The sequence below is a fragment of the Coccomyxa subellipsoidea genome (genome assembly GCF_000258705.1).
Source record: "Coccomyxa subellipsoidea C-169, whole genome shotgun sequence".
NCBI lineage: Eukaryota > Viridiplantae > Chlorophyta > Trebouxiophyceae > Coccomyxaceae > Coccomyxa > Coccomyxa subellipsoidea.
The window spans coordinates 1,130,266-1,156,625 of record NW_005178042.1 but is presented as its reverse complement, the minus strand read 5'-3'; the positions used below and the strand labels follow the sequence as shown (position 1 = coordinate 1,156,625).

General features: G+C 53.9%; 6 protein-coding genes across 6 annotated transcripts; 3 read left to right on the top strand and 3 right to left on the bottom strand.

Annotated features, from left to right (window-relative positions):
* The first annotated feature begins 123 nt into the window (after window positions 1-123).
* COCSUDRAFT_52104 (yippee-like protein) lies at window positions 124-1,831 on the top strand. The gene is made up of 6 exons (XM_005651727.1): window positions 124-359; window positions 463-530; window positions 738-781; window positions 879-987; window positions 1,099-1,170; window positions 1,276-1,831. The coding sequence occupies exons 1-6, from the start codon at window positions 329-331 to the stop codon at window positions 1,288-1,290; spliced, it is 339 nt and encodes a 112-aa protein (XP_005651784.1). The 5' UTR covers window positions 124-328; the 3' UTR covers window positions 1,291-1,831.
* A 133-nt stretch (window positions 1,832-1,964) lies between these two features.
* COCSUDRAFT_55258 (hypothetical protein) lies at window positions 1,965-5,266 on the bottom strand (the record flags this gene model as incomplete). The annotated part of the gene is made up of 9 exons (XM_005651726.1): window positions 1,965-2,221; window positions 2,461-2,776; window positions 3,145-3,360; window positions 3,619-3,729; window positions 3,814-3,966; window positions 4,106-4,240; window positions 4,391-4,454; window positions 4,559-4,727; window positions 5,233-5,266. The coding sequence occupies 9 exons, from the start codon at window positions 5,264-5,266 to the stop codon at window positions 1,965-1,967; spliced, it is 1,455 nt and encodes a 484-aa protein (XP_005651783.1).
* Window positions 5,267-5,499: 233 nt separating this feature from the next.
* COCSUDRAFT_38962 (hypothetical protein) lies at window positions 5,500-6,405 on the top strand (the record flags this gene model as incomplete). The annotated part of the gene is made up of 1 exon (XM_005651725.1): window positions 5,500-6,405. The coding sequence occupies one exon, from the start codon at window positions 5,500-5,502 to the stop codon at window positions 6,403-6,405; it is 906 nt and encodes a 301-aa protein (XP_005651782.1).
* A 297-nt stretch (window positions 6,406-6,702) lies between these two features.
* Window positions 6,703-7,454, bottom strand: COCSUDRAFT_31954 (hypothetical protein). Its single transcript, XM_005651724.1, has one exon. The coding sequence runs from the start codon at window positions 7,414-7,416 to the stop codon at window positions 7,225-7,227; it is 192 nt and encodes a 63-aa protein (XP_005651781.1). The 5' UTR covers window positions 7,417-7,454; the 3' UTR covers window positions 6,703-7,224.
* A 2,776-nt stretch (window positions 7,455-10,230) lies between these two features.
* On the bottom strand, window positions 10,231-16,020 carry COCSUDRAFT_55256 (hypothetical protein; the record flags this gene model as incomplete). Its single annotated transcript, XM_005651723.1, has 13 exons — window positions 10,231-10,386; window positions 10,702-10,798; window positions 10,921-10,937; window positions 11,327-11,428; window positions 11,911-12,024; window positions 12,136-12,219; window positions 12,523-12,733; window positions 13,087-13,760; window positions 13,943-14,113; window positions 14,328-14,570; window positions 14,657-14,728; window positions 14,831-14,958; window positions 16,008-16,020. The coding sequence occupies 13 exons, from the start codon at window positions 16,018-16,020 to the stop codon at window positions 10,231-10,233; spliced, it is 2,082 nt and encodes a 693-aa protein (XP_005651780.1).
* COCSUDRAFT_38960 (hypothetical protein) lies at window positions 15,953-25,942 on the top strand (the record flags this gene model as incomplete). The annotated part of the gene is made up of 17 exons (XM_005651722.1): window positions 15,953-16,132; window positions 16,417-16,605; window positions 17,016-17,141; window positions 17,407-17,596; window positions 17,947-18,055; window positions 18,249-18,326; window positions 18,628-18,793; window positions 19,396-19,611; window positions 19,930-20,052; window positions 20,367-20,723; window positions 21,069-21,269; window positions 21,912-22,033; window positions 22,417-22,658; window positions 22,997-23,988; window positions 24,196-24,356; window positions 25,002-25,225; window positions 25,587-25,942. The coding sequence occupies 17 exons, from the start codon at window positions 15,953-15,955 to the stop codon at window positions 25,940-25,942; spliced, it is 4,032 nt and encodes a 1,343-aa protein (XP_005651779.1).
* Window positions 25,943-26,360: the final 418 nt, after the last annotated feature.

Below are 26,360 nucleotides of genomic sequence, written 5' to 3'. Positions count from 1 at the left end.
TTTAGGAAAGCTAGTGGAACTTACAAATGTGACTTGGGTCAACAGCACTCGGCCCCGCCTTTGAATTTTCGTGAATCGACAAATGGGGAGAATTGCCTTCTTCATTTCGAGCTCGAGAATAGGATCAATTCTGCGAGGTGGAGGCGATCAGTCAAGAGCGCGCAACGTGTAAAGAACCGTTAAACCATTCTTGGCTTGGTGAAGGCGAAGGCAAAGTAGCCCGTTCGTTCGAGCTTTGATGGTGTTTGGCTCCGTTTGAACTCAATGGCAAGTTCCCCAGCTCTGAGCGATTGGCGATTGTAGAGGAGTACATTGAGATTAGAATATTATGGGACGGCCATTTAGACAGTATTTGAACGGTAAGCCAATTTCTACGCCCTGTGTTCTGGTTCTTGTCACGTAACACTCCTCCAGCTGGACATCGCGCAGAGCCCTCGTCAAGACCCTCTCGCACTCTTTCAGGAACTAGGATCTATAGCTGCAACACCTGCCAATGCCACAGCGCTGACGCGGAGGATGTGGAATCCAAGGTGAATATCCGCACCTGCAATTCTTTGCGGACTTCGTGGGTCTTTGACTTGCAAATGCCTCATTCCTCTGCACTATGTGGGGATCAGAGCTTCAGCTAAGTAGTTTGTGATGTACCTTTGGATCGTCAGAGGCCGGGGGACCTTGCGAAAGTCCTTGTGAGCCTGAACAGTCCGGTGGGAATTCAGCATGCTGTCTTGCCTGTGCAGTCATTTCAAGGGCGACACGGCCGCGCATTCCTCTTCAACCATGTGTAAGTCCGCAAAGCTTGCGTTTGTGATCCTCCTGCTGCTCTGACAATCTTGATATGTGCTTTGGATACTGATGCTGTGGAACGGGGAGTCTTGCAGGGTGAACATAACTTTGGGGCCCAAGGAAGAGAGATTGCTCATGACAGGCTTGCACACTGTGGCTGACATCTACTGCACCTGCTGCAACACTGTCCTGGGCTGGAAATATGTGCGGACACCTTACTTCCCTGTCACCTTATCTCTGAGCTTCTGACAAGGACTCACTGTCTCATCACCAGCACCCATCAACCATGCAGCTGATGAGAGCCCTACAATGCAGGAGAGGGCTTTTGAGGAAAGCCAGAAATACAAGGAAGGAAAGTACATCCTTGAGAAGGCCAAACTGATGAAGGTACTGGGCGGCAACCTCTGCGCATGTTGATGAATTTGTCTGCCATTTTGAATGGTACCTGCAGGATGTGGAAATCTCCAAGAGGCACACTTGTGTGAATTGCAGGAAGGGAATTGGTGACGCCGCTCTGCGCTCAGCTTTACCAGTTTGTACCATAGACACTGACGAAGGGACTGCTCTGCAGAAGCATTGTGAAGCTGTTGAGTACGTACTGTAAGATTGCCTAGCTCCAAAGCTATTGATAGTGGCACGCGCCGCCCGCTGCAGATGTATAGTGCCGACCTGGTAATGCGCTGTTGCTCAAATTTGGACAATCGGCCTTATTGTGGAGGGTCCATATGCTGAAAAAGCAGGGGATCAACGCATGGTCAAGTTGCAAGCATCACTGGGGATAGCAGACACCGCGCAGTGTTTTCATCCATTTGTATAGTATTCAATTTTTGTTGCCTTAAGTTGCCATTGCTGTTGTTTGAGGGCATCAAAAAGATCTGCTCAGCCGCTATAGACTTGAGCATCAAATGGGCTTCAGTTGACCTTGCAAATTGACTTACTTTCTGTAGCAGTTGATCAAATGGATCACATCATCATGTAGTTGAATGTTCTTGCATAACGGTTAAAGCTGACAATTAAGCTTGTCGATGTAAAATATGGGGTTGGGTTCTGTTGAAGCCTCTGACCGGCTCTTACTGCACACGTCGACACAGCACCTTATTGTGTTGTATCAGCAGACCATTCGGGTAAAATCACGCGGAATTTCATCAGGATGGCAGACGGTATGCTAGCTTGTGTAGCAATCAGTCCTCAGAGTAGAACGTCTCCTGCCCAATGCCAAGGGACTGCAAGAATCCGCCCTTCTTCTTTGAGGCAGGCTGCTCCGAAGTTGAGGGAGCCGCCTTGGCCGCAGCGGCTTTGGCGCGTCCGGCTGCCTTTCTGGCTCCCTGCTGGGCCTTGGCAGGTGCCTTGCTTGCAGCCTGCTGCGCCTCCTGTGCTGCCTTCTTGCCGCCTCCAAGCAGGCGTGCAAATGGGTTGGAGTCGGCCTCTGCTTCTTGCTCTGTCAGCCCCAAACCAAATACAACTCTGTCAGTCGTCTAGCTCGCTAGTCAAGCAAATTTCACTTCTCTACAGTGACATTTGCTTGACTGTGCAATCCTGTCCACTGCCGGTCAGGCTGCCTGACACAAACTGACGTCTCTGGTATTTAACACTTTTCCTGCTAAGAGGTAAGGTGCATCTGCAGACACACTGGGTGTATGCGTAGCAATTGTGCACTGGCAAGGACATGATGCGCACCAACAGGAGCTGCAGCCTTGCCACCACCGAACAGGCCCCTGCTCTGCTTTGCGGGGGCCTCGGCGGCGGCCGCCGCGCGCTTGCCGCCCCGGCTCACCGCAGCCGCCGTCTGCTTGGCCTGCTTCCCGGCAGCCGCCTCCGCCTTCTGTGCAGCTGCCTCCGCCTTGGCTGCCACCTTCTGGGTGCCTCCACCCAGCAGATTTGCAAATGGGGATGCCTTTTTCTGGGGCTGCTCCTCCTCAGCTGCCTCCTCCACTGCCTCCTTAGCCCTGCCAAAGAAGCCGCCCACTCTCCGAGTCCCCTTCTGAGCCTCCTCCTGCACAGCATCCCCAAGAACTTGGCATTTCTGCAAATAGCATAACCTGGGCACATGAGCTGGCCAGCAAGCCCACCAACTCTTGATGTTGTATACCAAGACACCCCTTCAACACTCTTAAGGCCGATCGATATCCGTGTACAGAAGCAGCTGGTTGAGTAGCAGCTGCATGCCTCTGAATAAAGAAAATTAGTCAACCCATTCCTGTTTTTCAAATCAAGACAGTGTTCCTTCAAGCAGCATCAAGTGCATCAATCGACTGATTCAGACAGTCAGATTTCTCCGACATACGGGGTGGACGACCAATCCCTGCATTGCACGAATTTGCATGATACCGCCAATTGCGAGCTTCTTGAAAGAGAGCCCACCTGCACGGCTGCTTTGATGCGCGCAGTGCCCTGTGCCGGCGGCCGGATGGGCGCTGCTGCGGCCTGTGCCTTCACCCGCTGCGTGCCCTGGCCGCCAAAACTGAACGGCAGCTTGAACGGCGCTGCATCTTCGCTCTCTTCCTCTTCTTCTGCAGGAGCTACCTCTGGCTCCTCAGCAGCTCCTCCCGCGTCCTGAATAATTGCACTTGGAAGCACCTGGCAGCCATCGACCGAACAAAATTTTACGCCAATGCAAGAGCGTTTATACAATTCATTAAGTGATTTACATCCAGATCCTTCTCTAAAGGACCTGTCCACATTGTGTCGTTGGTATACAGTGATAAGGCGGGAAACTATTTATTCTTTATTCTTTTGCAATGCGTTTCCACTCAAAGAGGGCAGAGGTACTGGATGAGGTGATCAACAAGTAAGAATCAGTTGAAAGGAAGTTTGGCAGCACGTGAGATTTGATACCTCGGCAACAAGAGATGCCAGATCCCTGGGCTCGGCATTCTTGTCTGCCCATGCCTCCACCGCCACATCATCCTGAGCCTGCCTCAACACCTGGGCCACAACTTGGGCAACCTGCAAACAACACAAAAAAACAATTAAGGCCCCCAAACCTTCTGCTCTCTTTATGGGCAAATAGCATGCATGCCTTGAGGATACTGAAGTTGCCTGGCCCTTTGTGATGACGGAGCCAGGCGGGAGCGACTGCTGAGCTCCAACCACCACAGATGACTCGCTGGCCAATATCTCATCCACTCCTTCTGTCTTGCCCACCCTCAGGACCACGCAGGAGATCCCACTGTTCACCACATCCTGCCCCCAAGCAACAACCCTTCGTCAGCAACTCGCGCAAATGCTTGCATGCCTGCTTGTTATTGGTGCGGAGAGGGCACGGTCTACGGCCACAAGTGTGTGTGTCAACAGGAAAGGTTGAAGGATTCGCCTGCTCGACTTTGGAGGAGTTTGGGGCACCACCGCCAAAGAGGCCACCAAGGAAGCCGGCCCCGCCGCCGCCTCCAGAGGGTGACACCAGCACAAATTGTGCAGCGTCGACCACTTTGGCTGCTTCCAGGATCCGTAGGGCCACCTGTGCACGACGGCATGTGGGATGTCATTTGGGGAGCGCTATGGGGGGTGCGCAGCACAATGCAATTGTGGATCCTGGAGTGTGCATGCAAAGTACTGGATGAGCTGAAATGCTGGCATTTTGAGATATTGCATGCATGCATACACGCACCCTGGCATCGACACGCTGTCTTCCAACAGTGTCTCCCAAAGCCACCACGACTCTTGCTCCTCTCCTGTGAGGCAGACACAAAGTCTTTGACTGCTGTGCAAGATGTACGGTGCCTTTCATTGGACTGCTGACCAGATATTGCAGGAATCCACTGCATCAAGTACTTACTTGGGGAGGCCAGCTGCAATTGACTCCTCATCCGCAAAGTCCACCTCTGAGAGGCTTAGACTCGAAATTTCGGCCTTTCGAATGATCTCAAAACGCTTGGCAAAGTCGAGGAGCGCCTCTGCTTCCTCCAAATCAGAAACACCTGCTCCAAAAGCGGTGGTCAGCACGACTGCATTCCAAAGTGATTGTCCGCCACTGCCAGAATAACTACAATTTGAAAAGAGAATGATGATACCTGCAGTGACCTTGAAGCCAGCTTGTAGCAGCTCCTGGGCTATCCGTGCACTGAGGGCTCCAGATCCTATTTCGGCATGAAAAACTCGAGATTCAGTTTTGTGAAGGGATCTGTCTCGTTAATAAAAAAAATGCGATTAAATTTGCAGAAGAATGTACTAAAGAATCGAATGTGCGCCGAATTCTAAAATCTTTCACTGCAACAGTGGTGTGATCACCTGCCAGAAAGACCTCCCCTGTTGTGCTTCCTTTGATTGCAGGAGCCACGAACTTTGCACCCGCTGAAGCAGCTGCTGATGTAATAACAGTCCGACGCTCAAGCCTGGGAGAAGATGCACGCCATGGACGGTTGCTGACAAAGCAATCTCTGCTCGGGAGGTGAACGGGTCTGAGTGAGTGAGGCAGCGGAATTTGCGCAAACCTTGCACAAGACGACCCACTTGCAATGGTTTTGGAATTGATCATAGCTGCCATGGTGTCTCAGCAGCTTCGAAATTTACTCCTCGACGCATTGGCTGTTCCCAGATCCAAATTCCATCCTTTAAGCACGTGGCTTCGTGCCACGCTATCTACCCAGCATTGGATTCACCCCTGCTCAGCCCAATGTTGCATGCCATAACTGCTGATCTTCAATCAATTGTCTAAGCTGACCCCTAATTCTGTCATCTGGCTGGCATGCAGGCATCTTGATCTGCGATCTTGCTGCGATGAGTCAGGGAACCAGAAGTCAGTCGAAGCGCCCAGCGCAGGGCAGCCCAGGGCAGTCAGATGAGGAGATGGAGCCGCCCCTCCACGATCTCCTTCTTGCAAAGGTCGAGTCTATGATCCACGGCCTGGAAAGCAAGCTTGACAGTAAGCTGGACGAGAAATTTGGGGCCCTCTTCCCTCAGCTGAAGGCAGAGCTCAAGGCAGAGCTGAAAACCGAGCTGAAGGATGAGGTGGTGGCTGAGCTGAAGGCAGAGCTGCTGCCTCTCCTGCGCGCTGAGCTGGCCAAGGACACGCAGACCAGAGCCGCCTCCAACGATGAAGCAGTGGTGAACAAAGTGCACCATCTGGAGTCTGTGGTGGAGTCTCAGGCCCGCCAAGCCAGGAGTGCCAACCTGATCTGCCATGGTCTGGCAGAGGACAACACAGAGAATGTCTCAGCCCGCGTGGCAGCGCTGTTTGACAGCAACAGCGGCCCCCCTGCTGTTGTCAGCGAAGCTCGCCGCCTCGGTGCCCCCAGCGCCACGCGCACCAAGCCGCGCCCCGTGCTCATCAGCTTCAGCGGCGTGGCAGCCAAGCACGCTGCCCTCAAGCACAGCAAAGCCCTGCGCCAGCGCCAGATTTTCCTGGATCCCGACCTCACCCCGCAGCAGCAGCGCATCCGCGTCAGCATGCGCCCACACTATGTCGCCCTGAAGACAGCCGGCAAGCAGCCCTTCTGGCGCGAGGAGCGCCTCTTCGTCCGGGAGGGCGACCGCGTGCGTGAGCACATGCCTGTGCCTGGGCCTCCCCCGGCTGCCGCGCCGGGCGCCGCTGCCGCCCCGGGTGCTGCCACTGCCGGGCCCTCTCAGGCCGCGCCTTCCTCCCCCGGCCGCGCCGACTCCTACGCCGAAGCAGTGCGCCGCTAGGAAGTCTCCAGCCGCCTATCGCTGCGTATATTGTCCTGGAATGTCAATGGCTTACATGCTAGCAAAATATCCTTGTGGGACACGGCAGCCTATCTTGACCAGTTCGATATTGTACTTCTGACTGAGGCCCGTTGCTTGACCTGGGATGACTCGATCTTGCCTCACCACTCTGTGACTTTCACGGCTGCTAGTGAAGAGGGCAAGGCGGGTGAAGGCATTGTTGTTGCGGTTCGGAAGCACCGTGATTACCACGCACAAGACTGGGTGTCAGACACTGACAGTGCCTTATGGGTGAAAGTGCAGTTTGAGGGGGACTCTACACCGCTGCTGATTGGCTCCAGCTATGTGCCTCCAGCGGGTTCCCGGCAATTGCAGACTGTGGACCTGACCAGTCGATTTACGGGCTTATGTGCAGAAGTTGTTGCCGCTCGTGCTCAGGGCAATGTGATCCTGGCAGGAGACTTCAATGCTCGTGTGTCAAATTTGCCTGACGCTGATGACAGCAATACTCGAGGCTGCACTGATGAAGGTGTCAATGCTCATGGGCTGCGCCTGTTAGATTTTTGCAAGGAAACTGACATGCTCATATGCTCTGGCAGAGTGCTAGGAGACCTTGAAGCAGTGCCTACCTTTAAGGCCAGAACCCATACTCAGGCAACTAGACCTGATCATGTTCTCGTTTCCGCTGATGCGCTCCCCTTGATTTCTCATCTTGTTGTGAAAACTGGTAGAAAAGACTCTGATCATCATCCTATTGAGATGACGTTGCAAGTGAATGTGGCTGCCAGTGTTCCCTTACCATGTATTGGGGCGCCATTGTCACGAGTGAAATGGCAGCCCAGTGCTAGGAATGCGTATGCTGCTGCTTTGCGCAATGTTGCCAGTGCAAGTTTTGACGCCTGCACAGGCCATGCTGTGGCTGGGGAACTTGATGCAGCCTTTCAGACCCTGGAGGCGGGGATCCGGGAGGCCGCAGCCGCAAACAGCATGCCGGCCCGCACCGGGCGCCATCAGCGCAAGGCGCGTGCCGACGCGCCCTTCTTCGATTCGGAGTGCCGCCAGCTTAAAGGGGACGTCCGCGCCCGCGCGCGGTGCGGGGGCGATCCAGCCGAAGTGCGCGCGCTGGAGCGTGCCTACCACAACGCCGTCCGCCACAAACGGCGCGCTCACCGGCTCGCGCAACTGCGCCGCCTGCTTGATGATTTGCACAGTGACCCCCGAGCCTTCTGGAAGCGGCTCAAGTCTCAGCAGTCTGATATACCTGAGCAGCTCAAGCCAGTGCAATTGTGGGCTGGCTATCTCAAGCGGGTTGCAAACTTGCAGTTGCCACTCATTGCTGAGCTGCCCCACTTGTCTTTCCCTGTCCAGCCCAGTGCTCCTGTTGCCCATGTTGATGCTCTCAATGCACCCATCTCTCTTGGGGAGGTGCTTGCTGGGCTCAAAAGTTTACACAATGGTCGTGCCACCGGAGTGCAAGGTTTACCAGCTGAGCTGTTTCGGTATGCAAAAGATGAGCGGGCGCCAGGCATGCCTCCTCCGGAAAATGTCCTGGCGCCTGCTTTGGTGGCTGTGCTGAACTCTGCATTTGTGGCTGGGCAAGTGCCACCCTCTGTGAATGGTAGCCTGATCACCCCTGTGCACAAGAAAGGCAGCAAGCTTGACATGCTCAATTATAGACCCATTGCCGTTACTGAGCCCATCATGCGCTTGTATGCTGGCATATTGAATTCTCGTATTCTGAAGTACACAGAGGGGGCTGGATTGCGTGCAGCCACACAGGCTGGCTTTAGGCCAAAACTGTCTACGGCCCACCAGCTATTCACCTTGCAGCATTTTATCGACCGGCAAAACCATGCTAAGCAGCCCTTGTATTGTTGCTTTCTTGATCTGAAGGGTGCTTATGACAGAGTGAATCGGGTGTTGCTCTGGGAGAGTCTGCGTCGCCTGGGCATTGATGGCCGCCTGCTCTCTGCCATTCAGTCTTTGTATGCCAATTCTACGGTTGCCATTAAGATTGGGAGCAGGAAGGGTCCTAGTTTGCCCTCTGAGACAGGATTGAAGCAGGGTTGCCCCCTTAGCCCAACGCTGTTTGGCTTGTTTGCAGATGGCCTGCACAGGCACTTGCTGCAGAGGTGCCCTGGGGTTGGCCCGCAGTTGCGTCCTGGCAGTTGTGTACCAGATCTAGGCTATGCCGATGACTTTGCTTTGCTCGCCACCACACCTGCTCATTTGCAACGCTTGATTGATGCAGCTGCTGAGTTTTGTGAACAAACGGGAATGGTCATCAGTGTTGACAAAACAAAGATTGTGGTGTTCTCTTCAAGTTTGCCAGGACCTTTTCAATGGCTTTGTGGTGGTGCGCCTTTACATTGGGTTCAGCAGTTTGAGTACCTGGGTGCCCTTTTTGACGGTGCCCAAGGCATTAATCTCACCTTTGGCAAGCTTCACAGGAACATGTGGGGTGCGTGGGCACAGCTCAGGCAGCAATATGGGAAGTTGCATTGCAGCATGTCAGCTGGCCTGTTGTTGCGCCTATATGATGCATGTGTGCCGCCGACTGCCTCCTACGGTTGTGAGGTGTGGGGCCTGCGCAGCCTTCCTGGTGGCGACAGCCGGCGGGGCCGGGCTGCCTTGGCCTCCTCTCACCTGAAAATTCTGAGAGACATTGCTGGCGTCCCCACCTCTGTGCATGGTGCCATCTTGCTTAAGGAGTTGAATCAGCAGACCCTTGATTGTGTGTGGTGGCGGCGCATTATCAAGTTCTGGAACAATTTGGCTGCCTTGCCTGCAAATAATTTTCACAGGCAAGTGGCCCTTGATGATTGTTGGGATGCCATAACCCGTAATGTTAAGAATTGGGCTTGGGCCTTCATGCGGGGCTTGCGCCGGATTGGGTATGAGTTTGTTATTCGGTTTGACACCCTTGTTCCTGTGGAAGTTGATGCTGTGATGCAGCTGCTAGATGCGCAAGCACTGCAGGTTTGGGATGACATTGACATTTGCCCTAGGACCTGCCCGTCCAGCAATGCCACCTTGTGTACATATCACAGATGGTTTGCTAGGCCAGCTTGTGTGCGCCACCCTTGCCAGCTCTTACAGCAGCCTTTGAGTGCCCGTTGCTTGCGTATACTGTTGAAGTTCAGGATGGGTTGTCATAGTCTGCCCAATGTCTCGGGCCGCTGGGCAAGGATTCCCCGGCCCCAGCGTTTGTGCATGCGTTGTGCCCAGCAGGTTATTGGGGATGAGCGCCACCTTGTGTTTGAGTGCCCTGCCTTGCAATCTGTTCGGGACAGATATCCTGGGCTGTTTGGTGCAGCCATTGTGACGATGCAGCAATTCATGTGGCAGTTGGACATTGTTGGTGTTGCACATTTTGTGATGGATTGTTTTGATTATTTGGATGCTGCCAGTTCATCCAATCAGCCCTAGGCGGCTGGAGTGATGTAATCTTCCTTCCTTCCTTCCTTCAATCTAATTTGCGCCAATGTCAGACTTCCTCCAGCACAGTATCTAGCTAAGACTGGAACAAGGTTCCTCAAACAGCTGAAACATTTCTAAACGAGACGCCAGTGCGGCACAGATCATGATCATGATGCAGCACTGGCCCACCGGGTGCCATCAGTGATCAACGTCCGCCACCGGAGGTCATGACCTGCACTTCTTCTGGACAGTCAAGACGAATAATCAGATAAATCAGCACTTTCTGCTGCTCGACTGCAGCCCACATACTTCTAGTAATGCTGTTCCTGGGGCCGCATGATTGCTTCAACCTCGCGCATGCTCCTTCGGGATGCTATTTCCTCTGCTGCTAACGCCTGATGCCGCCTAGCGGCGATGGCCGCGGTGGGCAAAGGGCGCGGGCAAGCGCTTGGTCTTTGCCAGGAGGGCATCGTCGCCGCATGGCTCCAGGCGCTTGATGCCGCTGCGGTCCATCACAATTCGCATCTTCTCCAGCTGCATCGCCTTCTCAGGGTTCGGCCCCTGCATATGCCGTTCGACCCATTTAATCCCTTGCAAGCCCCACTGGCTGCCTGCAATCCCCTAGAGTTCCGCAGCCCTAAGCGCGTTTTGTAGCCATGCCAAAAAATTGAGCCCACAGCACACATGGGTAGTTGTCTAACAGCTGACAGAGAACCCAGGTGCCACAGAGTGAAGCCACAACACTTCACCCACACACAGAAAGATGTGAGTCTGCACTGCATCTGTGCTGCACTGCACTACAGATGTAGAATCTGCACTAGACACATCTGGTCAGCAGGGGCGTGCCTGGGTGCGCAGCTCCAGGATGCTGTTGACATGGTACACGCGCGCAGTCTGCGCTTCATTGACCCCCAGCCGGCCGCAGCCGTCCCTGGCCAGCGCGTAGTGGGTCTCGTGTGGCGGCTGCATCGCTCTGCAGCACAGCCAGCAATGTCTAACCAAGACAGGAAGCAAAATAGAAAATGCGGTGCAAGCGCCAAGAAGGGAGGCAGGGCTGAATAGCGGTGCAAGCATAGTGCATCAACAAAAGAATACCTGCCGGCCCAGGAGCACTGATAATCACATTGCATACATGCACTCGCCCTTGACCAAGTATCTTGAGAGCAGCAGACAATGGACGGCTACAACTAATAGCAAACAGATATTCAGGCACAGCTGTGAGGACAGGGTGGCCTGCAAATCTGTTAACTCATGTCTGGAGTCAGGCTATTTAAACAGCACACAGGACATTTGCACATCAGACAAATTTGCTCTCTAAGATCTGGGACCAGTGGGCATGGGGGGCTTTTGAGTGGGGGTTACGCATGCAGAACAGGAAGCATGCGCGACCCAGCATCAGACAAATCTGCATTCGAAGCTCTGGGAATGAGTGGGCAAGAGGAGTAGCATGCCTGCAAAGGAAGTCAAGATCGATGCGGATGATGTCATCCAGGCTGCGCACTCCCTGCAGGCCCTCCTCCAGAGCCCTCCAGCGCACCTCCATCTTCTTGGTGTAGATCAGCACCCGCTCCGGCTTCACCATGTGCCCCTTGCTGGGAGGCCCCTGCACAGCGCAGCATGCACCACGTCACTCGCAAACCGAGAGATGGTCGACTCATGGAGGTGTGGCACGTTCAGACACAACTTGGATCTGTAGTTATTGGAGTCTGAATTTGCTGGTGCTCTGAATTGTTCAACCCCTTTCGATTTGAATTTGGGCAGGCTGCAACCCACTGGGCATCCATGGCGAGCACCTCCCCAGTATTTGGCGGACTAAACACATCCCTTAATCAGTGTCAATCCTGTAGGCTTGAAATGCCTTCGAGTGTGTCCAGCACTTGTGCCTAGCATGCATGATGTGAGGCTGTATCTGGTGCCATGCAGTGTGTCATTATCACCACAAACCTCACATGCAGAATGGCCCTCAGGATCGCTGTCAGCGTGAGCCCAGCACAAGCCTACCAAGTGGCTGTGCTTGTCTAAAAAAATAGACCAGCATCAATAGGGCCAGATTGTGGTCAACCATAACGTTTGGCGGTCACGCACCGATTTGTGGCCGGCATATCGCAGGCGCAGCACACGCGCAGGGACATCCAAGCCATCTTTGATGCGCACCCTCTCACTGCAAGACCCGACTGCCTTCCCAAAGTAGTCCCTGAACTGCACCACATGGTCACAGTCTCAAACCCCCTGCGTAGCCCCCCTTCCACATCTTGGTGTGTCCCACCTTGCAGGGTCCCAGATGATATGAGTGTTTAAACTTTCACCCACCTTCTGAACTCTGTCGGGAAACTCGATGCCAAACCACTCTGCAATGGGTTGCAGGTACCGCTTGCCCCACTCCTTTATGCGGTCCTGCAAACATCAATTTCCATCTCATGCAAGCTTCTCTTTGAGGCCGGCCCTATTTAAACACCAAAGTTTCCACCATGCAAGCTTACGGGTAACAGCATTATTAGTAAATAAGGATACGGAATTTCTTACAGCAAGTTACCCACCATGCAAGCCAACGGGAAACAGCAAAGCCAATAATAAGGATAGAGCCATGCTGCCACCACACAGCTTCAACAGGCAATGCTCTCACCACAGGCAACAAGCCACCAGCGAGGAGCAATTGTCCTTCAAGCGGAAGAGTGAGCAGAGCTCCTATTGGCACACCTTGAACATGTAGCCGATGATATAGATGGCAATGTAGAGGATGCCGAACTGGGCGCTGGAGCGGAAGGCCCAGTACATGGTCAGCAGCGCGAATGCCATGGCCAGGCCCGCGATGGTCATGCCCACAATGTCATCCACCAGCATGGAACGCCTCAGCATGCGCGGCGCCAGCGTTATCGCCAGCTGTGCATGCCGCTTCAGCACCTTCACCCTGCACATTGTCATTCAAGCACAATACTCAAACCTAAAATAATATGTCCTATCAGCCTGCACATCAATCAAGCACTACCCTCACAACCTGAAAGTATAAGTCCTGTTGGTCACCGAAGCTCCAGCGGAGGCTGCAGAGATTCACACTCCTGTTGGGTTCAGACGCTCAGTGGCTCCATTAAGGGCTGCAGAAAATTGCAATTACATGAAGAGTCTGTACACAAAGGTCACAACCATCATGAGGCTGATAGCATGCTTTTCCGAGTGACACCTTTGGTTGGGGCATCAATGGGCATCACAAGATGTTCAGAGTGCCCTGCAGGAAGGCGAGGGGAAGCATGCCTGTTGGTGTACTCTTCGTTCTCTGTGAGGCTGTCGCTATGCAGCAGGCTCTCAGTGTAGCCGTGCTCCGTCGCCAGCGCCTCAAGCGCCTGCACCTGCTGCAGCAGCAGGCACCGAGCAGAGGCCAGCAGCTGCGTGCTCCTGCGCATCTGCTGCGCGTTCCCTCCCTCTTCCTGAGAACCTCCATCCTGCTCTATTGATCGCTGCGCAGAACCCGGCATGCAATGAGGGCTGTCACTGCTGTGGGTGTGCTGCGCTGTGCCGGTGAATCGATCAGTCACCGCCATGCTGTACTTATTCAGGGCTTTGAAGAGCGCTCTGGGGTTGACGAAGACCAGGGTGCTGGCCCCTCGCGCACTGCTGCTCCTGCTCTCTGCCGACAGCTGCCACTCGCTGTGCTCGGCGGTTGACTCATCCGGCTGCCCACTGCCTGAGGAGACAGGAGCCCCCTGCTCAATGTCAAAGCTGCTGGGCTCCTGTGCTGCTGGCACAGAGCTTGGCTGGCGCAGTGCTGATGGCTGCTGTGCATTGCTGGCTGACGGGGCAGTGGCTGGCCCATCCAGTCCTGCACAACTCGAGCAGTGTGCAAGGCACTCAAGCGCCTGTGCCCGGAGTGCTTCGCAGAGCCTCCGTCTCTCGCCAAAGTCTGAGCAATTCTGGTACTCCTCAATTTCCGGGAGGCCACCCTGCACACATGATCCCTGCAGGGTCAGATCAGATGCACAATGATGCAAGCATGGCTAAGCAAAACCTACTTGCAAAAGGCAGGACAGAGGCTGGCGACATTCACTAAAGTCCTGAAGGATTAGGTAAGTCGTGCAACACCTGGGTTAAGGCTGTAATGAGCAAAACAAATGTTGTGCGCGACCTGTGATGGGTGCTCAAGTTGTGGTTCAGGTTGAGGCTGGTAGACGGCGTCCAGCTTGACTGCCAGCTTGAGCAGGGAGATGTGCTCCTCCAGCAGCACAACCTCCTCCACCAGATGCCACGCCTCCCTCAGCCAATCCGGCATCTTTGCATCCTCGCACTCCCCACACACCTGCAGAGATGCACCATCCAGAATCTGATTCACAGGATGTTCAAGCGAATACTAGGTGAAGGAGAGTGGTGCCCAGTAGCATTTGTTGATCCGGAAGCTCATGGGATGTGACCGCAGATATTTTTCTGCAATGATCAAGAAAGGGCCATGCAAGCTTAGAACCCTAACCAAAGAGGGCTGCAAGTAAAGAGCATACTGAGTCAAAGGCGGGTACCTTCTTAAGGGTATGAATGGCTGCCTCGCTAGCATCAAGCAGCTCACAGATGGCCGCTGCCGCTCTGCACTCGGCAGGCTGTGAGGGCAGGCCCTCTCCAGAGCCCACCAGCCTTTGCAGGATGTCCTTGGCTGTCCTGCGGATTGCTCGCCTGAAGGTGCAAGCATACAGCTGCAGCAGGTACACTAGATGTGTAGCATCGCTGTCTATGTCCTGCCCTGTTGCGAGCTTTCCCTTGACCGCCTGCAGTCATACAATGCAGCACTCACAGCACATCTTCACAGTTGAGACTGGTAGACAAGCAGGGAAGAGAAGCTTGCCAAGCACACCTGGAAGCTTGCTGCCAAAGCCCCAATGCTGGAGTCGGCTCCATCCTCAATTGCCAAATCCCGGACATGCGCCTGCGAGATGCAGCACCATCAGATGATAACGTGCAAATATGTTGTGCAGGACACACCAGGACATCGAAGTAATTACCCAACCTTTGGCGTATGCAGGCGCACTGCCCCATACAGGGATCTGAAGAAGGAGACTTCGGCAGCATCCAGCTCTGATGAGAAGAACAGGTACAGCCTGACGTCATAGACCTGCTTGGCCAGTCCGGGGCTCACCAAGTAATCGATTTTGTACTCTGCACCCAGCACAGATCAACTGTCAGCCAGTCATCTGTACAGCTGCGCGCCTATATACATGCTGAATATCAAGGCACCATTCAGGAAGCTATGAGGTTGAAATATATTTTGAGATCAAGCCCTCACCTATTTGCCTTTCATTTCTGACAGCGACCTTGATCTTTGCTGGTATCAGCAGTGAATTCTTCGATTTTCTCGCCTCCTCCCAATGATCTTGCTTTGGAGGCAGACAGCAAATTTTTCTAAGAAAATTGGAGAACCCAGTCATGTCATACTCCACTGCAAATGCTCGTTAGAGAGTTCCAATGGTGGAGCCCAAAAGTAGCATCCCTCGCTAGGTCCTTGTCTTGCAGCGCAGGAAACAGTATTGTCACATTTGAAGCAAAATACCTACATGTAAGTCATCCAGGTCCCTTCATAGAAAGCAAATTGACAGGTTGGGAGGCTACCATTGAATGAATTGAAATGGTGATAATGAGGTACACTTTCCGAGACCGACACCTTGGAACTCTGTTGACCGACTGCGAGCTACTTTCCTGTCACTACATGTCTGTGAAACTGGGCTACAACAGGATCCATACATATTGGAACTCTTCTGGAGTCAGAGCATGCTCCAGAATGGATGAATTTGACCATGGCGGCCCTTGTGACCAAAAGCGGATGTAGGTGCTCGGCCTGACAGAACGGAAACAGAACTCTGGGGCACTAAGCTCTGAACTTACCGAGTATTCAATTTGGTTTATACAGCATCGAGCAGTAACCACTTCAATACGGTGGTGACCTGTGGCTATTCTTGGAAACATCTCACGTCGACATGATTGTGACGAGCTGCAAACGAAAGCAGCCAATAGAAAGTGCGTCCAATACCCTGCTCAATCTCCAAACAGATTTGTATCCTTCTGAGAGTATGATTCCGAAAATTAGTTGCTATTACAGAAAACATCCCCAGGATGTGTGCTTGCTCACGCAGGGCAATAACCACAGGGAAGCACTATGGGCCTTCTGGCAGAGGAAAAATTGCAGGACACCAACTCAGGCAGGAAATCACCGATGCCGACCATTCCTGCCTTCTATGGGCCAGCCATGTCCCCTGCGCCAGCGCCCTTCCGGTTCAGCGCTCACCAGACACGCATCAACTGGCAGATTCTGCACGGAGTGGACATTGACAAACTTGTGAGGACCCTTTACAATGATCCAACCATCATTCGCAACAAACCTCCTCACCGCCTTAATTGCCAGAAGATTGCTTGCATCCTGCTGGCTGAGAAAACAGCAGAGAGTCTCGTGGCCATCACGATTGCCATGTTCAGGGGGGGTGCCGTAGCTCCTCCCTTGGACTGCTGTTAAGAAGAAACCACTGAATTGCAGCAATTGCTTGCCTTGGGCTGGCTGCTATGGGCAAGCATTGAGGTGCATTATTACTATGTCTGCGTGAGTCTCTCTGCTTGCTGCTGCAGGTGCGGGAGACGGACATAGACACTCTGGAGAGGTGCTGTGCTGCGATGGCGTACGGCGACTTGCAGGCAGAGGAATCAGGCAGCCTGTCAGAGACAAACTTCCTGCGCCTGTTCAGGCTGGCCCAGCTCACTGTGGAGTACCTGCTCCACATCCAAGACCGGCTCGTCTGGGAAAATGGCCTCCTCAAGGTGCCCTGTCCCCATCAAGAAATTGAAAGTTAAATCTTCACAGTCTCAGTAGACATCCATTCAGTTCTCTGGGTCATGGATCAAAGGTTGTAGGGAGGCCACAGTCTCTTATGACTGTGCCCCAAGTTTGGTCATCCAAAAGTTTGGCATTGTATGCCTGGTGCTGTGTTGTTAATGTTGTTTCAAGTGTTCAATCTCTAGAGATCTATGATCCAGGTATTGTCGGCACATGTTGCAGTAGATCTCTTCACCCTGTACATATATGCCACTTTGCCCACCACTGCAATGCCTTGCGCTGTTGGCAGGAGGACAAAAACTGACAGGAGTGAACTCACATATCCTATGGCCGGCATTCGGCCCGAGTGTGTCCATTTTAGAGCATGCAACTCTAGGCCCTGTGGTGTCTGCAGGAGGACAAAGCCAGGTCGGCGAAGCACGTGGAAGCTTTGCACCTGCGCGTGAAGGAGCACAAGGAGGAGCTGGCACTCACCAAGCTGGAGGCCAAGCGGTCCAAGAAAATCCTCAAGTCTGCCGAGGTACGCATGCGGCACCTGAGCTGCTGTACTTCCTGTGCTCAGTGTAGTACAGCATCAAGTCCAAAGCAAGTGTGTGTTGAGTGAGTGACTGGCGTCCCTGTGATGCAGTGCATACAGTGTTGCTTATGAATTAGATTAACAGTCCATTGATATGATGCAAGCTGCTTCAGGGGAGTTGTGACTGCACCGCATTGTCTGCAGCAAGAGAGGGCTCGTATTTATTGTCCGCATGACGATATGCAGACTCTGGGTTTGGTGGTGTCAGGCGGCGCTGATGACAGAGAGGGAGAATGCAGAGGCGAAGGCGGCCAATACAGATGGCAAGCAGGAGGCAGAGCTGCAATGGCAGCTGGAGCGACTGCAGCGGCAGTCTGATGAGCTGAGGGAGGAACGCGAAGGGCTTCTCAGGGACATTGACCTGCTGAAGGACGCCCTGGAAAAGACCAAGGAAAGAGGTACTGCCCCCCATTGAAGCATGGCAATCATGGAGGGAACTCACTGATTTTCTTCAGGTCTGTGACATCGCGGATGAGCATATACTTACATCAGGACCACATAAATAGCAGAGAAATGCAAGAGCTCTTGAAGTTGATAACCCTGTTTGGCACTCCTGTTGGATTGCAGAATCACTTTGTACCATAGAACATCCTTCTTGTTTGCATGCATGTGCTCAGGCAAACAGCTGTGATTGAACGCCAGCAGCCTGTCTGGAGATGTGGTGGGACACAAAGGACCATACTCTTTAGAGTGCAAAGATGCGGTGTATGAGCGTGAGGATGATCCTGTGAGTTTGGCGGGGCGACAGGGCAGCAGGAGCTGGAGGCAGCAGTGGATGCAGCACGCCGAAGGGAGCAGGCTGAGGCGGACAGGAGAGTGCTCGCAGCCAAGGAGGAGGCCCTGCAAGTCTCCCAAGGGTATAAATCCAAGTCATTCACGATTTATCATGGTTTTTACAATCACATGACATCATGTAGCGGGATGACATGCCCTCGTGTGTGTGTGTGATGCATGCCTGTCTCAAGCAATGGAATCTCACCCACATGCAAGATGCATGCCTGTAAAAAATAAGAAGAGAACACAGGTGGGCAGATTGGGCTGTGTGTGCAGGAGCGTCGATGCCCAGATCACTGCAGCCAGTGACGAGATGCGCTCGCTGCGTCAGCGGCTGGCCGACTCTCTGACCAGGTGCTTCATCCAATACACCCAAAGCACAAAATACACACCCATCCCTGCACTTATATGCTGGCACAAATTCCCCTAGTTGGAAATTCTTTTTTGCTTTTCTTTTTCATGTAAGGCAGGCAGCATAGACACAAGTGGCAAGCACTTCTTCAAGGCAACGTGGATAGGCCAAGGCCTGCACCTACGTTGTTGACACTCGCACCTCTATTTTGGGAATATTCTCCTTTGCTTAATCTGACACATGAATCAAGCAGACATCACAAGAGACGCAGCGCTCATCAGCATGGCATCTCTTCATGCGCAGGCAGCAGGAGCTGGAGACGCGGCAGAAGCTGTCATCAATTCTGGGGGAGTCCCGGACAACGGTGGTGGCGGCGTCTGAGGACAAGGAGGAATTGGAGCGCCTGGCCCAACGGCTGCGCAGCGCTGAGGACGAAGCTGCGCGGCTGAGGGCTGTGCTCAGGGACCAGGTGAGGGAACAATTATTATTATTACACGCCTTTCCTGCCGGAGGCAAGGTGCGTCTGCAGACAAGCTGCATGTGAAGGCTGCCACATATCCTTCCCCTTGAATAGTCGCCAGGTCCCAGCAAAGATCAAAGAGCAAAGAAGAGAGAACAATACACATTGTAAATCGTGGCCAAGGAGGCAGCACCAGCATTCCTGTCTTGCTCGCCCGTCCATGACACAGCAGTGTGATGCAAATTCTGGATCTTTGCGCAATTGGGTCACATGCTGAGTCACTCGCTTGGCCAAATCTTTAGGAGCAGCTGCGGCAGCAGAAGGCGGCTGCCAAGCTGGATGAAAGAAGCGAGGCTACTGCTGAGGTGATACCATCTTTCCTCTTGGGACATCTACGCTTGGATGCAGTAAATTTCTTAGCCTCAAACAATTTGAGGCATGCCTGTCAATGCGCTCAGCCACTTGGCGACAAATTTGTTTTGCACTCATCCTGTTGAGACCCACAATCGTCCATACATGTGCATGATGCAACACGTATAGGCTTCAGGAAATTGATGCATTATCGCCCTTTAGGAGTCAGGGGTGACGAGTTGTTACTGTCTCCATCACAGGTGGAGCAGCTGAAGGCGCGGCTGGAGGCTGAGCTCGCGGAGAGGGAACGCCTGGCGCAGACCAGGCAGGACCTGGAGCGGGAGGCGCAGGCGATGCGCACGCAGATACACTCCCTCAGCCGCCAGCTGTCCTCCCAGCCGCCAGATCAGGCGCCGCCAGCCGGGGACCGGGGGGACCACGAGGCCTGGGAGGAAAATGAACAGCTCAGAGAGGAGGTATTGCAAATCTCACCATGCCAGCAGTGTGCTTTTCTGTGCTGCATCTTCATACTGCGTCTGTGCCATATTCAAAGCCTCATAGAACTTTGTTGGTTTTCACGCCCTTCCTCGTCTCTGGGTGCGATACAGCGAGATCAACAGAGAGCAAGCCGTTTTGCTGAACAGATGGGCAGGTCTTGTCTACCACTGACACATGTGTGGCCCGTCCTCATTGCATGCAATGGCTTTCACAAGGTTTGGGTACTAGACAGATGTTGGGAAGTCGAGAAGCGAATAGAGGGTGTACTGCAGCGTTGAAAGCAAAAAACGCTACAGGTGGAGGAGGCAAGGAAGCAGCGGACACTACTGGAGGCCAAGGTGAAGCGGCTGCAGAGCATGCTGGTCAGCCAGCAGCCCCAGCAGGAGGAGCTCATCAAGAGCATCCACTTCTTGGAACACGTGCGCAGCCCCTGACACCCACCCACTCTCAACCACACACATGCCAACTTGAGAAGTGAACCAGTGCAAACATGTGCAAGCACATGCACATCCCCGTGGGCATTGATATGGATGAACTTCAAACCAGTGCAGCATGTTACTTCAATTCAAAAAAATAATCTACATACAGTACCATACGTTTCAAGAGTCGCTTAGTCAGTGGTTTGGCTGCAGCCACACAGTTTTGTGATGGTCACCCTCAGGCTCTTTGCAATCTAGTAACTATATTTTAAGCCTGTCAAAACTTTTGAGCGAACTCTCGCCTCGTTACACAGGAGCTGGGTCTGGCGAGGGCGGCATCGGCGCGACCGGGCGAGCGGCTGCGCAAGACGGCCTCAATGGACCGCAATCAAGGGAATGAGCCTATTCAGGACAAAGGTCACATCCCCGCCATGCGCCGCTCGGCTTCTGCGGCGCCGGCAGCCGCCGCAGCCGCGCGCAAGCCTGACCAGGCACCCGCATTCGAATACGAGTTCGATTCGGAGGGCGCGCCGCCGCAGCCGTCGCCGGAGGACCTCGAGCGATTCAACGTGGAGATGGCGCATGAGCTGGCCGGCTCCGCGCGGCCCGGCGTGCGCTCGCGCTTCCCGCAGCCGCTGCCCGCCTTTGAGCACACGCGCGCGCAGCTCGAGGTCCGTGTGATTGCAGTGAGGAGCCGGTGTTTTGCCATGCATTTTCTGCGCTCCTTGTCATGCATGCATCTACCTACAGTAGCAGGAGTAAATTGTAATGCAGCTCAGAGCCTTGGACGCACCTATTTCCTGCATAAATACAGGGCATGGGTCCTGTCCAACTTTTGCCCTTATACTGAAGCTGACGTGCAATGCCTTAGTATGGAGGGCCCGTTCAACGAAGCGCTCAAGTCGTTTATAAGAAGAAACAGACATGCACAACTGAATGAGCTGTGTGCTTCATAAAAGGCAGCACAATTCCTCAGGTATAGTCTGCAGCTAACGAGGGCGTTCCACTGTGGCCAGGGAGAGATGGAGGAGGAATTGAACAAGAGTCTGCGCTCGTTCGGCGTCGATCCTGCATCCGGGCGGCTGAGCGACGCGGCGTACACGGCGGCTGCCGCGCAGCTGCAGGCCCGGCGGTCCAAGGCGCTGGCTGCGCGGCCGCGCAGCCACCGGGAACGCGCCGCGCACCTTCACTCCACCATCCTCTGGCACATCCACCGGGTAAGCCCCACTCTCTGAAACGTTCTCTGTGTTTCTGAAGAACCTCATAGCACAGGGGCCAGCAGTGCTGCCCCTCTGACCAGAAGACACCAAGCCAGGCTTTGTTCGGGGTCAGAGAGGCTCAGCTTGCAATGCGGAGGATAGCTTTGCATTGCAAGAGCGTCACATTAATCCCCTCGATGGTGGTGACACAATCATGGCAGTTACAGAGCCTGTGTAAGTGGTGTGTATGTGGTATTGCGTATGTGTAAGTAGGAGGCAGCGTTACATACCCCTTGCACGGTGTGTAAGGCAATTTCAAAGTATCATTTGTGTAAGTGGTGTGTATGTGGAGACTTGCATATGTAAGTAGGAGGCAGCGTTACATACCCCTTGCACGGTGTGTAAGTCCATGTCAAAGTATCACCTGTGTAAGTAGTGTATATGTGGAGATTTGCATATGTAAGTAGAAGGCAACGTTGCATACCCCTTGCACATTGTGTAATTGAGAAACCACCAAAGTCCTTTCACACCAGGACACTTGGACAAGGGCACCAAAGGGGTTGATTTATCGGATAGCAGGTAAATCAGGCAGTGTGCAGCCAGAGCAGAGGAGCAGGATGCACACCAGAACCTCAGTGGCGTCGATTTGTTCATTTGCAGGTGGCCAGCAAGATCAGGAGGAAGGGGCAGCTGCGGGAGGATGGTGCTGTGGGGCCAGCCACGCTCCAGACCAGGGCCTCCCAGCGCCTCAGCCTCGACCCTCAAGCCACCTGGACTGGCAGGTGCGCTCAGTATTTCCACCATCGCATTACACTGTTAACACTGCCCACACGGCCCGAACTTGCCAGAAACTTGACTTTTGCACCAGCTTCCACCAGCTTTCACCGTCTTTATGGCCCCAGCTTCCATAAGCTTCCACCACCTTACGTACAACATATGATCATCCCTGCATCTGACTAGACGACTAGAAGAAATTACTTCATGAACCTCTGGAAGTCGGATTGACACGCTGGATCCAGGCATGCATGTGAAGCCTATTCAACTATGCAAATTATAATATTTGGTGCACCTTAGCATTGTTATCGTAAAATGTCATCTTTGAACATTTTGAGAGATATCTTGTAGAAACAAATAATCAAAATACCCATGTTGCCTGCCTGAACAGGCAACAGAGGGCGTCCACCGGCGCGGCCCGGCGCGCGCGATCCAGCAGCCCGGTGCGGCAAGGCAGCAGCAGCTACTGGGAGAGGGGCTATGACAGCGATGACGAGGGAACCACGCGTTTTGGCCGCACGCTGTCGCAGTCGCTCGCCCCGCCACCCCTGAGAGGAAATTTTGGCGAAGCATACTCGCCGCTGCGCTCCGCTATCCGACCCGGCTCATACACCTTCAAGAGCGCCCAAGATGGTCAGCACATTCTCATTCTGCACTCAACATGTAGTGATGATGATGATTATTATCAATTTTGTCCAATGCTTTTCCTGCCAGAGGCAAGATGCGTATGCAACCAAGCTGAATAAAAAGGCTGCCACATATCTTACGTCTCGATGGACTCCAACTCCAAGCAATAACCAGTCAACAGTGGGCATAGTTCTCAGTGCTTTGAACACTCCCAGCCAGCCAACGCCATTGGTGACTGCAGGCATGTGATTTATATTTTTGAACTGTAGAAGATAGGTGTGATATGCATCTTAAATATCAGAGCTGTCAAAATAAGCGGTTGAGGATAGCGATTTGCATTGCAGCACCAAGGGAGTCGTGGGTGCCGGCCAGCGCGGCGGCGCGGCCGTCGTCCGCCGAGGCGGTAACGCGGCGCTCCCCGACGCGACTGGCAAAGTTTGACAGTGCGCCCGGCGACTTCAGCCGCCAGCGCAGCGTGCTAGAGCAGTATGACATGCCCCTGCCGCGAGCCCGCACTGCCGGCGCCGCCGCCTTCGTGCCCGTAATGGCCGTAACTGACGCCCCCCCGTATCACCGCGCACCGGCCCGCGCGCGCACCGCGGGCCCGGCCGACGATTTCTTCGACGCGCCGGCCCGCGGCGGCGGCAGCGGCAGATACGCAGCGGAGCCTGCCGGATATACACCGCCGTTGCGCGGAAGCAGTATGGCAACAGACTATTCCTATAACCCCCGGCCGCAGCGGACAAGAACAGTTGAGGTGCGCACGCAGCGGGAAGAGTACCAGGACGACGCCGAGCAGCTGCCGCGCGGGAGCAGCCGCGCTGAGAAAGAATTTGTTCTGCGGTCAGAGAAGTCCTTCACAGAGGGCTACAAGGCAGGCCTGGAGGCGGCTCGAACCTTCTCGGCGCGCGCGGCCAGTGGGAGATTTGAGGCAGAAGCGGATGAGTTTCTGGCGGAGGGTGCGCCCCGGGAGACGAGCCGACAATGGGGCAGCAAGCGCGCCGGCGGCGGAGTGCGCCGCGCGGCCTCGAGCATGCCGCAGGGGCGCCCTTACGACGGCGATGCCGAACTGCGCCGCAGCCGGTCCGCCCCCCGGCAGGGCCGGGTGCACTACGACGACGAGGAACAAGAGGAAGAAATCTTCGAGGACGGGCCAAGCCAGGATGCAAGGCAGAGGTCTGGCGCCAAAGTGAGTGCAGAAGACTATGGCAACGAGGCAGTGGGTGAGGAGGAACAAGAGGAAGAGGCAAGGATGCAGGTTGAGAGGGAGGCTGATGCACCGGAGGTAGAGCTGCCCTCCTTCCAGTCGCTCCTCCAACGCCAGAAGTCACAACAGGTGCTGGCCACTCGGCCAATTTGCACATCTCCATGCCAAAGCTGAGGCTAGGCATTTCGACTTAAAAAGACTATGGACGTTCTCAGTGTGCATCAGAGATCAACTCATTGTTTTTTTCTCTCGCCTGCGCATGCATGCAGCGAAGACATCCAGAAATTTAAAATTGCTTGTTGGACTGACCTGAGCTGGGCGCTTTGCTATTGACAGGACATGCGGTACGGGGCGGCATACTCGCCAATGGGAGCCTCCAGCCCCGCCCTGGCACAGGCCCTGGCATCACAGACATCCGAGTACAGCGCCAAGAATGCTGCTGCCAGGACCACCAGCCGCCTGCGAAACGTGTCTGTGCGCGTGTACAAAATTCCCGGGTGAGTGCCTATTCCTTTCTGGATTCTCCCGCCATCACAGACAGTGTCCACGTGTCACAGTTCTTCGTTACCATCCATTTTCCTTTTTGAAGCCGCCCATTATTAGCAAGTTGAAAGGGGAGATCTCCCCACTGCAAAGCTTCGAGGCGAGTTACACAGCCTCTGTAAGGGGTGAATATGTTGAGTCGTGCATATGTAAGTAGGAGGCAGAGTTGCACACCCACTTACATACCACTTACACAGTGTGTAAGTAAATTTTCAAGTTTCAAAGTAATCAGCCTATGTAAGTAGTGTGTATTTGGAAACTTGCATATGTAAGTGGGAGGTAGTGTTGCATACCCACTTCCATCCCAGTTTCATAGTTTGTAAGTATCTTGTCAAGTTTCAGAGTGATTAGCATGTGTAGATGGTATGCATTTCAAACTTCGCATATGTAAATGGGAGGCAGAATTGCATACCCATTTACATGCCGTGTGTCTAAGGACTAGTGCCATACTTATTGCGCTTGGAGGCACTGAATGGCTGACTTGACTGTCATGACAGGGGTGATGGCACCGAGGGGCCCACAGCAAACGGCAGGGAATGGGGAGGCGACCATCAAGAGGAAGGCAATTACAATACCCAGGAGGCCTCTGTTTCTCGCAGGCCCATCACAAGCGCGAGTCTCCCATCTAATACTAATTTGAGTCAGCAAGCAACTTGCTCACATGCGCATGACCTGCGCCCGTACAGCTCCGTGGCTTCTCAGCCGCCGGTCAAGTATGAGCCAAACCCGGTCTATGAGGGCGTGCGCACTGCGCGGCTGCGCATGGAGGAGAGCGGGTCCGGCCTCCGCCACGATCTCTCAAACGGCTCCGCCCGCTTCCCAGGTACGCACTGGGATGGTATAGCCTCAGCCTCAATCCTGACTTTAGTTGATGCTGTGTGCTGTGAGCATCAAGCATGGTGTGTGTACTCATTGTCACTCACGGAATGATTGGAAAATACTCATGGCGTTGCAGCTGCAGCAGTGCTCGCTTATTGCACTGCAAGCTCAGCATCATACGCCGAGTCTCTGCGCCCCCGCTTTAAATTGTCCAGTACTAGACTGTGCAGCTTAAGGTCAAGCCGGTGCTTTAGGGTCCAGCAGGTTGGGTGTGCATACAAACCAAAATACCCTGCATGAATGCCCAAGCTCCATCTCTGGCACAGTACCAGATCTGCTCATGTTCTGCAATGCCTGGAATGCAGGAACGGGCGGGAATGACGGCCTGTACGACTCAGCGCGCTCCGTCACAGCCCAGCAGCAGCAGTCATTCCAGGCGCAGGTCAGCAAGACTCTCAGCACAGGCATCTCCCATAGCCAGGAGACAGGACCTGTCAGGACTGTGACGGCAGCCACCTTCAGCAATGCTACCGGGCCGGTGCATGCCTGGGCGCCCCCAAGGGCCGGTGCAGCGGTCCAGGCTGCCGGTCTGAAGAGCTATGCATCCACTCCTAGCTGGAGCAAGCCGCCGGAGATGGCCAGTGGGCTGCAGGGCCGGCGCATGGCGACTGCGAGGGAGTTCTACTCGACTGAGCATGCCTCCAGCATCAAGATTGCATGAGATGCGCTGCAATGATGGCACGTGCATGGTCGCAGGGACAGTAAACTGCTGCGAGGTGGAATTTGTTTTAAAAATCACAAGATGATTACATTTGGGGAGACAATTGGTAACAATACAGAACGTGATATACATCAAAAGTAAAAATTCTGCCCCAGATCAAATGTGTGCGCGAAAGATAGTGATCAGCATTTGTTACACCACGACGCCAGAGATCCCATTACTAGTCTCTATTGACGATATGCCGTGCTGTGTAATAATGTCGTCCGAAAATCCTCAGCGTTACATAGAATCATAGTGAGGAGACATGGCATATGTCAAATGGATCTCATGGCACAAATAGAGACATGCTACCCCTCGAGGAATGCTGCAGTCAGCAGCAGAAGACAACAGAGGATCGCTGGTTTGAGCCCAACTCTGA